This window comes from Poromitra crassiceps (assembly GCF_964638095.1).
Source record: "Poromitra crassiceps genome assembly, chromosome: 9".
Taxonomy (NCBI): Eukaryota; Metazoa; Chordata; class Actinopteri; order Beryciformes; family Melamphaidae; genus Poromitra; species Poromitra crassiceps.
Genome location: NC_139630.1, coordinates 16,087,727 through 16,106,347, shown reverse-complemented (window position 1 = coordinate 16,106,347; position 18,621 = coordinate 16,087,727). Strand labels below are relative to the sequence as shown.

At 46.2% G+C, this 18,621-nt stretch overlaps 1 protein-coding gene across 1 annotated transcript in view; it reads right to left on the bottom strand.

Annotated features, from left to right (window-relative positions):
- Positions 1–17,702, bottom strand: part of gareml (GRB2 associated, regulator of MAPK1-like) — a gene marked incomplete at both ends in the record, with an annotated part of 42,110 nt that extends 24,408 nt beyond the window's left edge. Inside the window, one exon of the mRNA XM_083643427.1 lies at positions 17,591–17,702. Within this exon, the coding sequence (XP_083499553.1) occupies positions 17,591–17,702 (112 nt within the window). The remainder of the gene's footprint in view (positions 1–17,590) is intronic.
- Between the last annotated feature and the right edge of the window lie 919 nt (positions 17,703–18,621).

Here is an 18,621-nt window from a genome sequence, read left to right as displayed (position 1 = left end):
AGTGTCTTAGATTTTGATATATTATATCAATATATGAGACTGGATAGTGTCTTAGATTTTGATATATTATATCAATATATGAGACTGGATAGTGTCTTAGATTTTGATATATTATATCAATATATGAGACTGGATAGTGTCTTAGATGTTGATATATTATATCAACATATGAGACTGGATAGTGTCTTAGATTTTGATATATTATATCAATATATGAGACTAGATATCGTGTTAGATTTTGGATATTATATTTAAGCAATATAGCATGTGTGTTTTGGCAAATATATCCCGCTGATCAGCTGTTATCCCACGAGGCTGCAGGCCGAGTGGGATAACTGCTGAGCAGCGGGATATATGCCACAACACACGCCGCTCGAGTGCTATATTGCTTTTATAAAACGGTTTCCAAGTATGATAATATAATAATAATAATAATACTATAAGTCCGACTGGCATGGCATTCTGGTAGAGTCAGTTGAAACACTACTGTAAGGCGGGACCGCAAGAACGTGCGGGTGATTTGATTGGATCGTTCTGGAGACTGAAGTTGACATTGGCCAATCCTGGCGCTTGCTGAGAAGCTGAGAGCTTTCTGGAAAGCCCGACATGCAGCTCGAGCGCAGCGCTGCATTCTCAGCGCTTGCTGAGAAGCTGAGAGCTTTCTGCAAAGCCCGACACCAACTAACGTTACGGGGTTAAATGCGGGGTTAACAGCATTTTTTTTGCAAAGAAGACATTAGCCCGCGTCTATTCTTGTACAAAACATAATTTTCTGCGAAGTATTAGTAAAGTTATAAGCGAAGTGTTAGGATGACGTCATCATTCCTACTTTGACGTCGTCATTCCTACTATGATGTCATCGATCACTGATGATGTCATGATTCATAAGTGTCTTTCATGCCTTTCGCTGGTGATGTCATAACGGTAGTGATGTCATAGCACAGGTGGTGTCATGTTCGGATCTATAAAGGCCCGTTCCGGCAGGCTCTCGCGAGTGATTCATAAACTAAACTAGGATCACATCAACCTCTGCAACCTCTGCAACCTGCAACATGCAACCTCTGCAGCCGTTCCCAACCTCGAACAGTGCAGACTCAGCTATCAAGTTCCACAACACCCCAGCTTCTCAAGACTTACCAAGTTTCCCGTGGCCCTCAACTATCCGCGAATAGATCCACATGTCTTCCGACGCCGATCCCGACAGTATGAATCACCCTGAAATGGATTTAGCGGGTACCCCAATCAAGGAGGAAGCCCCCGAGAGGCCAGTTACCCGGCCGGTCGCTTCAGCTGACCCACCAGGCGGTCAGCTGGATATCTCCACTCATCCTGATGTCTCCACTCGTCCTATCACGTTCGGAGACTTGCCGATAATAATTAAGCGCCTGATTGCCCACCAGGAAGAAGCAATCCAGGCTCTGGCTCTCAAGGCAAACCAGGCTCTGACTTCCGAAGCCGCTGATCGGCACGCCGACCAGGAAAGACCAATCCAGGCTCTGGTTTCCAAGGCCGAGGATCGGTACGCCCTCCTGGTAAAACGGCTAGATCGTCTCGACGGACTAAACCCTCCTGAGGGTGTCATTCCGCAGCCTTCTGCCCCTCCTGCCCCAGCTTCCGAGCGCAGCGTCGTTCCGGAGGTTTCCAGACCTGCTACCCCCCGGGCCACAGCGGCCGTTGCTTCTAGCTCTGCCTCTCGGCCGCCTCCAGCTGCTAAGCGCATATTCTGGGGGGGAGTTCGCGTCATTCCAGAGCAGGGGCAGCCACATTTGAGTCCCAGCCATCTGTACCGTGATCTGACCGGCAGGGTTCACATCACACCAGAGGAGAGGCAGCGCCGTTTGGACACCCGGAGCTGCCTGTACTGTGGTCGAGCCGGGCATTACCTCTCCTCCTGCTCCCGGCGTCCAGTAAGTGGTCCCACCGCTCGCCGGACCGTGGTGCTCTCAGTGGATCAAGACTCTACGTGTCCAGCCCCGAAATCTGTATGGTTGGGCAGCGTCCCCTGCAGGACCCAGGAGTGGCAGTGTGTCTCCAAGAGGGTTAAGGAGTTGGAGAGGACTGTCGATCGTCTCATTGAGAAGTTCAATCACTGCCCACAGATCAGCTCCGTTCCCCCGCAGGGGCCCTCCGAGTCTGCTGGTGCTGAGGCACAACCTGTGGACCTTCCCCTCGCCGAGTCTGAACCCGTACCTCAGCAGCAGCCAATTCCTGTCCTTGACCCACACGTAGGTTCCAGCTTCGTGCTGGGAGGTCCCCGTAGTGTCGTCAGCCCTCGGTCAAGAGCAAGAAGAAATAAGAGGCGTTTAAAGGAGGAGACGGTGGGTGACCTCCCCAAACTACAGGTCGGGAGGGCAGGCCTCGCTGAGTCAGATCCCCCTGTGGCTCTGCCTTCGGAGACGGCGGCATTTCACCCTTTTGATGGTCTCCAGCCTCCCGTGTTTGGATCGTGCCCCGGGGGATGGCCGGCCCCAGAGGATCCACCGGACCCGGTAGAAGTTCTGTCTACGTATCGGTCTATCTATGGCTTCGATATCCAGTATTAGGGAGGAGCACCTCCACTGTCCTACACCCCCTTTGGGGTCTGACCACCTGCATCTAACCACCTGCTGAAGAGCACCTCACTCTCCTACACCCCCTTTGGGGTCTAACCACCTGCATCTAACCACCTGCTGAAGAGCACCTCACTCTCCTACACCCCCTTTGGGGTCTAACCACCTGCGTCTAACCACCTGCTGAAGAGCACCTCCACCAGAACCTGCAGATTTTTTGTCTCCCAGATGCCATCCTTGATGGCCTCATTGGACGCCAGGTGGCGTCCGTTGAGGGGAGGGTACTGTTAGGATGACGTCATCATTCCTACTTTGACGTCGTCATTCCTACTATGATGTCATCGATCACTGATGATGTCATGATTCATAAGTGTCTTTCATGCCTTTCGCTGGTGATGTCATAACGGTAGTGATGTCATAGCACAGGTGGTGTCATGTTCGGATCTATAAAGGCCCGTTCCGGCAGGCTCTCGCGAGTGATTCATAAACTAAACTAGGATCACATCAACCTCTGCAACCTCTGCAACCTGCAACATGCAACCTCTGCAGCCGTTCCCAACCTCGAACAGTGCAGACTCAGCTATCAAGTTCCACAACACCCCAGCTTCTCAAGACTTACCAAGTTTCCCGTGGCCCTCAACTATCCGCGAATAGATCCACATGTCTTCCGACGCCGATCCCGACACGAAGATCGATTCACAAGGATCTGACAGCTGTCTCCGCCATTTGTTTTTTCTACATTGTCATTTGAGGTAACCAAAGCCTTTTAGTAAGAGAGTTGCCATGGCAACCAATAACCCATGGCCATGGGTTATGAGAGTGGGTTACTGGATTTATACAATGGCTGTGTGAACCAATCAGATTGCTTGATTTGAGAGAGCCGTTTTATAATATGGTGATATAGCATAAGTGTTGTCTTTCCCTGGTGTTAAAGGCTGCGTTACAGTAAAGTGATGCCACACTGTTCTAACTGTTCTATTATTTGCCTTTATCCATTTAGTCATTAGATCCACATTACTGATGATTATTTGATCAAAGGTCTCATTGTGTTAATATTTGGTGAAAGCACTAACAGTCATCTCTACAATATTGTTGCAATATCGATATCGAGGTATTTGGTCAAAGATATAGTGATATTTCATTTTGTCCATATCGCTCAGCCCTACAGTATCTTGTTTGAATAAAAGTGCTTGTGACATCTCGCATGTGGCTTTGACTTACAAATGAGCCCACTCTGTAGAAAAAAACTGAGATATACATTGTGTACAGTACACACACACACACACACGCACGCACGCACGCACGCACGCACGCACACACACACACACACACACACACACACACAGTATTAAGTGTCCCTAATTACCGCCATCAGTGATGATTCTTCTCCCCTATAGCTACTCATCAGGACCCCACAATGTGGCAACCGCCTATTACACAACCCCCACACACACACACCACACACACACACACACACACACACACACACACACACACACACACACACACAGACACACACACCCACACACACAGACACACACACACACACACACACACTACACACAGACACACACGTACACACAGACACACACACTACACACAGACTACTCACACTACACACAGACACACACACACACACACTACACACAGACTACACACACTACACACAGACACACACACACACACACACACACTACACACAGACTACACACACTACACACAGACACACACACTGCAAACATTGATTTCTGCTGAGAGCACAATGGTACAATCACATAACACATACAGCTCTCTCTCTCTCACACTCACAAACACATGCGTGCAGGCGCACACACATACACACACACACACACACACACACACACACACACACACACACACACACTAGGACTGCACGATATGCCAAAAAGATCATATTGCGATTATACACACAGATATATGATATGATTTTAGTGGGAATGGTCATTTTTGTATTTCATTTTCACTGAAAATAAAAATGAAAATGTGATGTGATTTTTTTTACTGGGGTTTATTTACTCTGTACCTACCAACAAGCATGTTCCCTCACATGTGCAGAATATATTTTGTAGGCCGGGACGTGTGTGTAGCACCACAATGCTTCATTTAAAGCATACATGGGCAACATATGGCCCGCGGGCCGTATGCGGCCCGCGGGCGCCCCCTGTGTGGCCCGCGATGGAATTGCAAAAAAAAAAGATTTTTTTTTTACAGTGCAACATGCAATATACCCGCTGAATAAGTGTCCAAATGTTCATGTCATTCTGGGCAATACTCTTCTGTTATAGCATTTCAGTCTGAAATATGGAATATCTTTCAATAATATTTATGATTAAAAGGCTAAAAGTAATCTCATGTGTAAGAAATGACAGTTCTACATTGAAGTTGAAATTTAAATAATTAACTTGTTGGTTTTGGATTTATTTAGCTTCTTTTTGTTCTTGTGTGACCCTCAACACAGGCTTTGAGAATCCCGGGCCACTTACTGATACTTATGCTTAAATTAACCCACTCATATTCTGGTTTATTTCAAGAAAAACATTTCGGCTAGTGGAAATTCTAATTGGCTGGTAACTTTAAAATCTAGCAGCCATATTGGCAGGTGGTGAAAAAAGTTAATTTCAAGCCCTGCAGGGAGAGCAGGTGGTGACATAGGAGTGAGTGAGGAAAAGGATCAAATATTGGTGGTTAAGACTGAATAATGACATCACAACTGTTAATTTAAAATGAGTTATTCCTCTAAACCTGGCTTCAAATGCCCCAAATTTTTCGTGCTGGCGCCGTTCAGCCCTCAGCAAAATATGGTAGCGAGGACATTTTTTGTGGCCCTCTCTATCATCAAAGTTGCCCATCCATGGGTTAAGGCATGACAATATTTGTTCGGCCCCCGGCAACAATCTGGGTTTCTCATGTGGCCCCCCATGAAAAATAGTTGCCCACCCCTGATTTAAAGTCATGTTGTGACACATTGAGCTTGATCTAATAACTGCTGCTGCTGCCATTTAGATATGACACGTATACACCACACGTCCCTGTGTGACCGGCCATGTAGTCAGGCCTCACTCACAGAGTTGGCATGCAGCCTCTCCTCTCTCTTCATAGAGTCCACTTCACTGGCTGATTCCAACTCTGCCCACCTGTGTGCTGCTCCACTCTGGAGCTCTCCATGGTGCTGAACCTGTGCTGAGGCATTTTGGCTACTAATGAGCCATTTTTGCTCAATTTGTCGCCCCCTAATTACAGTAGCTACTGTAATTCAAAAACATCTGGCTCTGTTAGGTCACCTGCACGGGTGCTCTCTACACTTCCTGAAAGATTCAGTGGCGATTCAGGTGCGAGGAGGCACGGTGGCATGGTGGCATGGTGGCACGGTGGCATGGTGGCACGGTGGCATGGTGGCATGGTGGCATGGTGGCACGGTGGCACGGTGGCACGGTGGCATGGTGGCACGGTGGCACGGTGGCACGGTGGCATGGTGGCACGGTGGCACGGTGGCATGGTGGCATGGTGGCATGGTGGCACGGTGGCATGGTGGCACGGTGGCACGGTGGCACGGTGGCATGGTGGCATGGTGGCATGGTGGCACGGTGGCATGGTGGCACGGTGGCATGGTGGCACGGTGGCATGGTGGCACGGTGGCATGGTGGCACGGTGGCATGGTGGCACGGTGGCACGGTGGCATGGTGGCATGGTGGCATGGTGGCATGGTGGCACGGTGGTAGTGCTGTCGCCTCACAGCAAGAGGGTGCTGTCCTGGGTTCGATTAATGCCTGAGACGCTCTGGGCGCTGAGGGTGTGTCCCCATCTTCATGTCTTCAGTGCCTACGGTTCAGGTGGGGCCGTCAAAAGGGCCTTTCTGTGTGGAGTTTGCATGTTCTTCCCGTGCTCCCCTGGGGGTTCCTCTATATATACTGTATAACCCCCCCCCCCTACTAAAAACATGCAGAAGATCGTCATCTGACCAGCGGTGGTTGGAAGAAGTTGGTGTAGCCTAGCTGCAGATGCCGATGTGAAGATTAGGCTCCGTTTCAACCCAAACAGTTGCACAGGGACACACAGTTGCCCAACTGTGAATTGCTCAAATGTGATGTCACTCGGGCAGTTGTGATGTCACGAGTGATGCGTCATTCGAGAATTGGAGAGCAGACGGCACACATGTTGCACGATGGCGCACAATGGGTCTCTCTCTCCCTGTAATGGCCTCTCTCCTCTTCTACAATGCACCTGTCCCTGTATATGACTGTTGAACGTTGCCCACCCTCCACCCCCCTGCTGGTTGAACGACATGAAGTTTGGATGAATAAGGCGCTTCCAATACAGACCTGCTGCTCTCAGCAGCCAAGTTGAGTTATCTCAACAATGACACAGAGGCTGCAAACTGAATGGAGGATTCTCTATAGAGAGCCAAAGTCCACGTCACTTCCTGTTTCAGCATGCGCACCAAGAGATTTCATCCGCCATTTAAAAAATGCTTATGAAAATAGTTTTACTTGGGGAAACCAAGCGATTCAGCTATATTTAGAATCAGGAGAGAGAATAGAACATTTCACTCAGACCAAAAATAAAAAATAAAACGGTGAAAAAAGATTTGTTTTTCCCATATTTTATTTTGTAATTTTCAGAACATAGAAAACAAAAACAGGCTCAGACAAAAAACAAAAACAAACAAAACATACATATATCAACATTAATGTTACAACATGGTGCTACCAGCCGCATCAAGTTCCTATGTGCTTGTAAGAAATGTACGTGGAATCCCATGCAAGGGGTCCATGAGAAGTCAGCTGAGCAAGTTAACCTCATCTAAGTAGGCTAGAAATGGGCGAAAAACATTTTTTTTTTTTAATCTGCTACTTTTTTTAACGTTTTGGTCCGAGTGAAATGTTCTATGGTCTCCTGTTTCTAAATATAGCTGAATCGTTTGGTTTGAGTAAAACTATTTTTATAACAATTTTACGAAAAGTCTATGGGAAAATAAATGACGGGATGAAATCTCTTGGTGCGCATGCTGAAGTCGACTTTTGCTCTCTATAGCCCATGTGGTTCTCAACGTGGGGTCCGGGGACCACCAGGGGTCCTTGAGGAGGCTTCAGAGAGTCCCCAGTAAATTGATGAATTGTTAAACTTCACCATTATTTAATTTACAAGAAGTTAACAACTAGGGATGACACAGTGTGGACATTTTCCCACCGGGTAATAAACACGTGACAACACCGGTGTCACCACCGTAAAAAAAATTAAAAAATAAATCTCCTCAGAGCTCCTCAGCAGTCCTCACTGTCCAGATTTTTTATTTAACCGCTCTCAGTCCGACACACCTGTCAAGATATTCACCAATACAAGCGTGGTAGAGTGGTCAGGTTCACCACAGAGAATAGAGGGTATGCACACCCACTGGAACACGCCCCCTCAATCGGGAATGAGTGTCAAAATGAGTGTCAAATTCCTCCCTGAGCAGCAGGTGTCAGTTATCTAGGCTGATTACTCCATTCAAGCTCAGTCTTGCTGTGACTCAGTGGGCGTGACCCCACAGTGACTTCTGCCTCTGTGACATCACATGCATACCCTCTATAGTTTGGAGCGGTTACGTTTGTCGGTCTATAAATTAGGCTACTCTGCATACAGTCAACCCCTTCCCTCCCTGCTGCTGCTCAGTCTCAGTGCAACACTGTCAGCCTCACATAACGTTAAGTCCTTATGCACTGGGGAGGGAACAGACTCTCCTCCTGGAGAAAAGAAACTAACGTTGTTAGCGACAAATCTGGGGATTTTTTCTGGCCATAGGATTAACATGACCAGCAAGCAGCAGTAAACCAGGCATGTGCTTTTATCACAGCTAAGTCATCAATGCTAACGATTTACCATCAATGTTAGCGGAGGTTTAGCTAACCTATTAGCATTCAATGCTAGCGGAGATTTAGCTCTGTTAAAACCACATTTCCAGAGATGGCAGTGGCAAGAGAATACACACAGGCTTAGATAAGGGTCTTACCTACATGTGTATGAGGGGGGATTGTGTTCACAACATGTACAACTAACGTTACTTGCTGGTCTGTCTAACCAGAGATATGATGCACTCAGACAGCCAGGCTAGGAGGGAGCGTTTGTAATATACACCAGCGCCGCCTACACCTACTACCACGGCAAGCCTATGAACAACACAATTAGAGGATAGAAGAATGACTGTTTTGATTATACTTTCACTGTTACAGCTACAATACAGATTAGTCATGGAATTCTGGACATATCCGACTATAAACAAGGCTAGGTCGGAATCTAGCATATGGCCAGCACGATAAAGCGTTCACGAGCATCGGCACTCAAATTGGACTGGACAAAGCCAGATAGGGTCCGCTTGCGCTGGTCAAAAATCTCCTCCGATTTGTGTCCAAGACAAAATTGTGGTCTAATGCTCTAACGTGGTATATATTCTCTAGTGATATGTTATGGTGGTTTGCACTACTGTTATAGGCTAAGTCCACATCCTGGATACTCCACGGATGCTTGCCTGATTAATCTCACCGACCATATCCGATCTCAGATGGACAGCGGCAAAAGAACTGGCATGGTTCTAATTGACCTTCAAAAAGCTTTTGATACCGTTGACCATCAGATCCTGCTTGAGAAGCTCAAGGCCTGTGGGATGGATGATGGGTCGGTGAGATGGTTCAGGTCATATTTGACTGGAAGGACCCAGGTTGTAAACATAAATGGTGTTGCATCTTCATATAACCACATTGTATGTGGAGTGCCACAGGGTAGTATCCTGGCTCCTTTGCTCTTCTCTTTATATGTAAATGACATGGTATCTGCTGTATCCTGTAAACTCTTACTGTACGCGGACGATTCTGCACTCCTGGTATCTGGTGATGACCCTGCTGAAATACAGGCCAGTCTAAGTAGGGAGCTGGAAAGTCTTCACAAGTGGTTAGTTGACAACAAGTTGTCAATCCACTTGGGGAAGACTGAGTCCATTTTATTCAGCTCAAAACATAAACTAAAGCAATGCTCCAAGCTTGACATTAACTGTAATGGCACCAATGTCAGGTCCAAAGACTGTGTCAGATACCTTGGTGCAGACCTCGACCAGACACTTTCAGGGGAAACCATGGCCCTGAAGGCGATTAAAAAAGTTAACGCTCGGGTAAAATTTCTGCACCGAAAGAAAGTGTTTTTGTCCCGGGAAACCATGAAATTGCTCACAAATTGCATGATTCTTAGTCATTATGATTATGCAAGTACATACTGGTACAGTGGTGTTACTGCAAAAAGTAAGCAGATGCTACAAACTAGCCAGAACAAGACAATTAGACTGGTTTTGAATTTGCCGCCTAGAACCCATATTGAGCCTTCGCATTTTAAAATAATGGGATGGCTTCCTGTGGAGCAGAGGGTCTCTTTCCTGAAATTGGGACATACTGTATGTATAGAACAGGGGCACTCAATTAAAATTCTAAGAGGTCCATATAGAGAAAATGTCCTCAAGCAAAGGTCCGGAACATTGTAACGTAGATGCGTTATGATTCAGTGCCATTGAACTTAGGCTACTTCAATGATTGCAGTAGCCTAATGGTACAACGTCTGTATGTAGTCAATGACTGACTGTTAAATCAAAATAAACATGAATAATGTTTATTTACAGTTTTCATATTTAACTGGATTAATTATAAATAACTAGCCTACACTAATAATAAATACATGTTCTTTTCTCATTTCAAGTAAAATAATGGCTGCATTTAGAAATAACACAACAGAGTGTTTTGGAAAAATTTGCATCTTAAAATAAAGTGCTTTAATTTTATAAAAATAAGTTCCCCCTTTTCTTAACTCTATTTCACATTTTATCAGTCAGGCTCTCAGCCAACAAACCTCCTTTTCTCTTGATAGAAGTGAGCTCCCACTCTGTTTGTCTGTGCCTGCCTGCCTGCCTGTCTGTCTGTCTTTCTATCTATCGGTCGCTCGCAATTCAAACTTTGCATGCCGGTGTGTGTGCGCCCTGGATTTGAGTGTGTGTGTGTTTGCTCATGTGTGGCACTTCCATAGACAGCTGGTCAGGATCGCATCACACTTCACGAGACATACTGGTTTTGAACTGCTCGTGAGACCAATGAATGAACATGAGTCTGCCTGCTCTGGATTAAACTTTGTTTTCGCGGTCTACTCGTTTCTTTTGAGCACGCGATGTGAAATACTTCTCTCGCATTGCTCTGAGTCTCGCCTCTCCTCCGTCCGTGTTTCAACTCTCCCGCAGCAGCAGCAGGCAGAATCGATTCGCTTGTTGATTGGCTGAGTAGCATCACGTGTGATGATTTACAGCGCATGCATTGGTCTGTGAGCTTCCTGACAGATAAACCAGTACCGTAAAGGCTAGAGAAGCATGTGCCGGTTAAAATAGAAATGCTCCGTGAAAATGTAACTATTCAGTGATTTGTAGGTTATAGGGCTCGGTCCGGATAGGACGGCGTCTGGGTCCGGATACGGACCGGAGTCCGGACTTTGAGGATCGCTGGTATAGAATGATAAATGGAACTGCTCCCAGTTATCTATGCTCTGGCATTGTCCTTCGCAACCAGGTCCACGGACGGCAGCTACGGTCTGGACCACTCTCAGTTTATGAGCCCAAAAAAGGCTCCTATTCACAGAGTGGCTTTATGTATACGGCCTGCCGGCTGTGGAATGCCTTGCCTAGGACAATTCAAAGTTCTCCCACTGTTACAGGCTTCAGGAAGGCCGTGAAGCGTCATTTGCAAGGAATTGTGTCCTTGGGGGCTTTGCGTCTTTCCTGAAGAACAGGTACTTTTGTCTCTGTGTGCATCTGACTCTTCATATGTACTTTTTATATTGTACAGATGTCTTAAATGTTCTTTGTATCCTTCTTGGGACCACAGTGGAAATCAGTTGAACAACTGTCTGTGTTTTTATCCTTGTACTACTTTTTTGTTACATACGATATGTACTATCCTTGTACTAAATAAAAAAATCATCAATCAAGTGTTTTGCATTGTTTTCATGTAAAGCGCGTCAAGTTTCCTCGTGTATGAAGTGTGCTGTGCAAATAAAGCTGGACTTGACCCACATTTTTTGTCAGTGGTTAATTTGGTACCATGCTGGCTGGGAGAGAGGGGCCTGTCTGCATTCATGCTACACTGGGAACACACACACACACACACACACACACACACACACACACACACACACACACACACACACACACACACACACACACCAGACACTGGTGTGATGATGCTTATGATTATTAAATGGAGAAGAAAATGCTGAGTTCATGTTCCTCTGTAAATAAATAACCTCCATCTGGGACGGCTGGCCGTGCAAACCACCAGTCAACTATGTGGTAACCAGAGTGTGTTAATAAACACCTATACTCTCTCTCTCTCTCTCTCTCTCTCTCTCTCTCTCTCTCTCTCTCTCTCAAGGAGCTTCATCACCATGGCGACGTACATGTGCACGTTACCAAAGCATAATGATAGAGATAACATAAATGAGATCAAAGTAAAGTTAATGAAATGAAATGAAACAAACTACTAAACAGAGGCGTAACTACCAATGCAGTTGCATGGGAGACCGCTTTAGGGCCGTCTCTATCTCTCTATTGTAACATAAAACTCTCCAGATCTATGATACTAACTACAGTATACACACAGCCACTAAGCTTGAACAGTAAGCAGTATCTATACTCAATGAGCTCCATGGTGTTGTAAATCATTCACCAAATCAATAACATCAAACAGTTTGACATTATATTATTATATTATTATATATATTATATTATATTATATTATATTATATTATATTATATTTGACATAACAGTGTCAAGGTGCTGTCGTGGAATTTCCAGGTTGCCGGGGAAGATGTCAAATAAAATAAAAACTCAAATTATAGCTGCTGCGCAGCAATGAGTCGTGGCCGGGGCACTGATGACAGATGTCACAACACTGATGATGACATCACTGATGTCATCATCGGTGATGCATAAATACAACATTGCATTTAAACAATGTTTAAATGTTGTCATTTAAACAATTGTATTGCATTCAAACAATAATAAAATGTTATCATAAGTTACCACTCATACTAGAGTTGCAAATATATTATTATTTTTCCTCTCCAGAAAAGTGCACAGACAGTCACACACACACGCACACACACACGCACACACACCACACACCACGTTTGCAGATTTAACTCCAAAACAGCAGCATTGTGGATGTGAGTGGATCTACGTTTACTAGTTTAATATTATCCATTGCCTGGCCTCACAGTATACCTCGTAATGTTGCATTTACCCCCATGCATCCATCGTTTGACCATTTTTTCAACTTATAAATGTATAAAACTAGAGGAAACTCGCCTTTTCTAGTGCTTCTCTATGGAACTCTGAGAATGTCCGAGTGTATTGTAGAGCTGCACGCGCTGTGATTCGCTCGTCTGCGTTCGGGGCGTGGCTTAGCGATAGGTCAATTGCTCGAGTGAAATCACTGATGACATCACAAATACAAACAGTGGTCCTGCCCTTGGCCCGGCTGGTGACATAAACAGTGACATCACTGATGACATCACCATAAGTGTGTGTTTTCCCAGGATGGCGAGGGCATGTCTCACTATTCCACAGGATGGCGAGGGCATTGATGCTCTTTAGGGTATACGAGGGCAGAATTCAAAATATTCTCAAAAATTCAGTTTTTGAGATACAATTCTGAGATTTTATACACTTCAACTACTGTGACAGCAGAACTTTGTAAAAAAAACGTGAAGTTTTTATCCTTATTTAGCGAGAATTTGGAGTAGTTGTTTACAGTACCGTTTACAGTAAAACATTTGGATGCACTGTGGGCTCAATTTTTGATAAATCGAAAATCCGTCTGAAGATTTTGTGTAGGACAGTCTAACGATGCTGAAGTTTGGTGTCGTTTGAAGAAAAAATGTGGGAGGAGTAGGTAAAATGTAGGTAAAATTTGACTATGTAAAATGGCTCAGACTGAAAAGTTATTAGTGTGTCTGTCCAGTAACACACGATAACATAGTATAGGGTAACCCAGGTTCTTTATTTTGTTGTGACACATTACAGATGTCACGCTTTCCCGACGGCTCCTGAACGCGTCATGTGCAGGACTGGAGGCTGGAGAGAGGATGCAAATGCGAGTTTATTTGTCTGCTCTCAATGTCTCTCCCTCCGTGAATATCGCTTTAATCTTCATAACAGCGGCTCATTACCCGCTGTACACAACGTGCACCAGTTCTGCACAAGCACTCGCGGGTCTCTCCTCCTTTCACCGACTCTCTCACTCACCGCTGTTTACATGCTTTTCAGATCAGCTATTAGCTAACACGCTAGTTATAGCCCACTTAGCTCAGCTGTTAGCTACTTAGCTTAGCTCTCTGCCTCTCGGTAAGATGTTCATGTTCCTTACGCATAACATTCATGTATATTTGCTGGAAGGGGAGACGTCTCCCGCTACTGTTGATGTCCAGTGTGATGGCAGAGACACTGGGAAATGTGTGTTTGTTTATTTGTTGCGTCGCGTGTAACGACGTTAATTAGACGAGGAATCCCGCAACTTCATTTCAAAAGCACAACAACGACCAGTTAGTGATGGTACCGAACTTTGGGAACTTCCAATACCGAACTGTTGATACATGTGCACAGTAAACAAATTTAGATGTTTTTACAGAATCGATATTTCGAGGCCAATTGGCCGGAAAACCAGGATAGCCTCGATTTCTAAAAAATAAATAAATAAAAAAGGGTCTCGTAACGGACAAGCCCGTCTTTTATTGTGACACGAACACCACAATACATGCATGCGGCCACAACACACTCATGCTGACGGTGGCCGGTGAAAAGTGCATTTAACCCATCCAGGCATGTCCTTTCCTCCGAGGGGCAGGCCAGGAGCAGTGGTCGCTTTCTCGTACAGCGCCCGGGGACCAACTTCGGATGTTGTCGTCACTGGTCGGATGACGATGACGATCTGATCTTCTGCATGTTTTTTAGTGGGGGGGTTATATACGGAGGAACCCCCTGGGGGAGCACGGGGAGAACATGCAAACTCCACACAGAGAGAAAGGCCCTTACGACGAGATAACCCACCTGGGCAGTAGGCACTGAAGATATGGGGGGGAACACAACCACAGCGCTCACAGTGTCCCAGGCGAGAATCGAACTCAGGACCTTCTAACTGTGAGGCGACAGCGCTACCGTAAAAGCCCATCTTGATGAAAGTGTGCCAGGAGTCGTGTATGCAGCGATTGGGACACACATGGTTATATAGGCCAGTGCAAGCACCGGCCTAACAATAACAGTGAACGGGCTCTCTCTCTCCCTGCTTCTCTCTCCCCCTCTCTCTCTCTCCCTCTCCCAACCTTTCTCTCTCTCTCTCTCTCCCTCCCTCCCTCCCTCCCTCCCTCTCTCACGCATGTGCGTAGTTTTCCGGGGAGCCTGACAGGGCGCGCGCCTCTAGCTGTCCATGAAGCAAAGTTGGAGGTTTCCTGGTCGCCTCTCGTCTCATTATTAGTATTCCCCACGTGCACCGACAGATTACAGCATTTACATATGAAAAGAATTGAGCAGCACTTCAGCAGCACAACAGACACTTTGTGGCTTTCCGGGCAACAACTTTGGCCATGACACCCCTCCCTCCCCCCCCCCCCCCCCCTCCCTCCCTCCCAAAGTAAAGACCCCAAATCTGCTTAAGCAGAGAATGATATCGCTTTGGCAGCAAGACCAACACACCAAACAAAAGATAAAGATAAATACAAAGAAATGGACCGACAATAAATTAAATCGAATAAAATAAAGTTCGGGTTTTTGATACTCAAGGTTTGTTAGGCCAGACATTAGGTTGGTTTTCACTTGGACGGTGTCTTGTCAGTGGAGATGTAGTGGAGATGGTACAGCTGCGTCAAGCAACCCGGAGTGTGAGCCAGAACAATTCCGGAAGTAAGGCGGTGCTTTCAAAATAAAACATTGCCCCCCATGAACGATGACGTTCCTCTCTCTAGTCTAGTCCAATCAAACAAGCGCGGTGCCTGGTTCTGACCTGTCAATCACTTTAGACATACACAGACAGACACAGCAGATGGGGGGGTAGGCCTACAGTAATAGCCCATCTGACAACTTAAGCTTTGGCACAAATGAAATAAATGCATGGATGAAAAAATACACCTGTCTTTCTCACCAGCTTCACAAAGTAAGTCTGCAACAGACAAGAGTGTAATCAGCTCATTTTGCAGGCAACTAATCAGCTTAAAATGGTGAGTCTCTGTCTTACAAAATAAAGAGGTGGGCAAACTGAATAGTTGGGTCTACCTATAGGATGAATCAGCGTGACGTCACTTGACACCCTGAAACGCGGAACCCCGCGGCAGTTAATAGTATGAGTTGTGCCAAACAAACGTTAATACCTCAAAAACTATACATCACATCGCTTATATTTTGACATTCTGAGTGAGAGCTAGCCTGGTAAACCAGCCCGTCACGTGAACTCACATTTCATTCGGTTCTGCGTGACGGTCTGGCCCCAAAGCCTGGGAGGGTGTTTAGCAGAAGCTGCAGAGCAGAAGAGCCAATCAGCGACTGCGCTGTGATTGACAGCGCAAGTTGGCCAATCAGGAACGCCACTAGCACTGCACTAACAAAACAATAATGCCTGATCGTCTCGAGGAGTCATGTCAGCGTTTGTCTAGTTTAAACAGTCATAAAGTGCAGTTATTGCAGAAATAGACTCAATAACAACAATTAAACAAGTACAGGAGTATCGCCGCAACGGTGAAGTTTCTCGGCGGAAAACGTGTTTTTGCCGTTCTCCCGAGTGGATTTGGGTTTGACTGGATCCGACACTGATTGGCTGAAGGAGTTGTCTGTCAAGGCAACTACGCCCGCCCATGCTCCCGCCCGTGCTAAGGACTGGGTGAAGAGTTGGGGCCAGACCGTCACGCAGAACCAAATTAAATGTGAGTTCACGTGACGGGCTGGTTTACCAGGATAAGTCAGAGCAGAAGTAGCTCAAGAGTTTGATGTATAATATATTCATGTCGTGTTAAAGTTGTGTGAACTGTCACAGTTTTTAAAATGTAAACAGAGTTAACTGGCTAGAGTCAGACACTCACGCCTGGCGCCACTTGGGCTCCATTGCCGTTGCCACCCAGTGACGCGGTTTGTTTACCAAAATGCTGCTCGGCTGATCCCTCGTATACCCTGCACAGTGAGTACACATCATGCCTGCTCTCTATTAGATCTACTGATCAATTACATTTTGCCATTTTTTTTAAATTAAGATCTGTCATTTGTACATTCTTCTTTCCCCACATGTGCACTTTGTCTATTATGTGAATTAGTCCCATGGTAGATAGATCTTGCTAAAACAGAAATAGTCAATGATGAGATTTGGGGGGGAAATGAATAAAACGACATTTCATGGAGTCCTCATCGAATGTTTTATTTTGAAAGCTTGGGCGGAAGTCCTATTTTACTTTCTATAGCCTAATGGAACTTGACACTAGGTGAAATACACTGCAGAATTCTTCCATGTTCTCACCTGCACACTTTGTATTAACGAGCTTTACTACAAATAATCCGGGTATGAACCATATGAACACACGTTCGTCGATGACGCTTTTATTTTCCAAAGCTTTGATGACGGGAAGTGCTGTTTGTTTGTTGGGGTGCTGCGCTCAGCTGTGTGTGTGTGTGTGTGTGTGTGTGTGTGTGTGTGTGTGTGTGTGTGTGTGTGTGTGTGTGTGTGTGTGTGTGTGTGTGTGTGTGTGTGTGTGTGTGTGTGTGTGTGTGTGTGTGTGTGTGTGTGTGTGTGTGTGTGTGTGTGTGTGTGTGTGTGTGTGTGTGTGTGTGTGTGTGTGGACTGACTGGAGCGTGTGGAGTTGTCAGAGACTCTCTCTCTCTCTCTCTCTCTCACCCGAGATAAGATAACTGCCTCTAAAAGTTGTTAGCGGTGTAAGTTTGAGTGATAAAACACGGTTCGGTTCGGTTGTGTTCGGTCGGTCTTACCGTGGGCCAGACGGACCAGTGTGGGCAGGCGGAACTTGCTGACCACCGCGTCTAGCGGCAGCGCCAACGGGCTCCAGGCGATCTCCGACAGGCTGGCCGACAGCTTCTCCATCCTCCCGCCCGGTGCTCATCACGGGGCCGGTGATGATGGTGATGGAGGTGATGGAGGTAACGGTGAGGAGCTGCAGGGGGTCTGTGGTGATGGTGGTGGAGGTGCTATGATGGTGACGGCAAAGAGTTTCACCATGTTTGAATGAACGCAGCGCAACAACACAGTCGGTGCGCGCGGGGCTCAGCACAGCACAGCAGTGCACGCGGGGGCGGAGGGAGCGCGAGCCTCTCGCTCTCTCTCTCTCTCTCCCCCATTCACTGTCAATAGAGAGCCAAAGGCAAAGCCACTTCCGGATTAGGGCTGCGCACCAAGATATTTAATCCGCCATTTATTTCCCCATAGACATTCAGTAAAACGCTTATACAAATAAATTGACTTAGTCAAAACAACCGAGCCAACCAAGACAGAATAAAACAGCAATAACAACACACACCAAACAGAAACCACTATAGACCTTCTCAGGAACTCTGCTATATTCAGATGATACGACCTGAATCCAGCGTCCTTTACAAGACAAGCACCCCAGGTTCCAAATTAAGCCTCAAGCCACAAAGCCACAAAGATGTCGTCCGCACTGGACTTTACAAATGTCGCCCCGACATTTCAAACTCACCAAGTTACCGGACAGTCTTCCATCTCCCGTGCAGAGTTTCGAAAGTCAGCGCAGCTGGTAAACATTTTTAATGATAAAAAAAGATTCTTTCTAAACAGTAGTTCAAGATGGCGCCGGTGTCGACTGCACGTGCAGGCTTGCGCTGTTTCGAAAGAGCGGACGGACCCAAGTCAACCCGTTTTTTTTTATAGCCTAATTAAAAATTATTATCAGCCGCACTGACTTTCGAAACTCTGCGCGGGAGACTGGAAGACTGTCCGGTAACTTGTGGTTTGACATTTCGGTGCGACACTTGTAAAGTCCAGC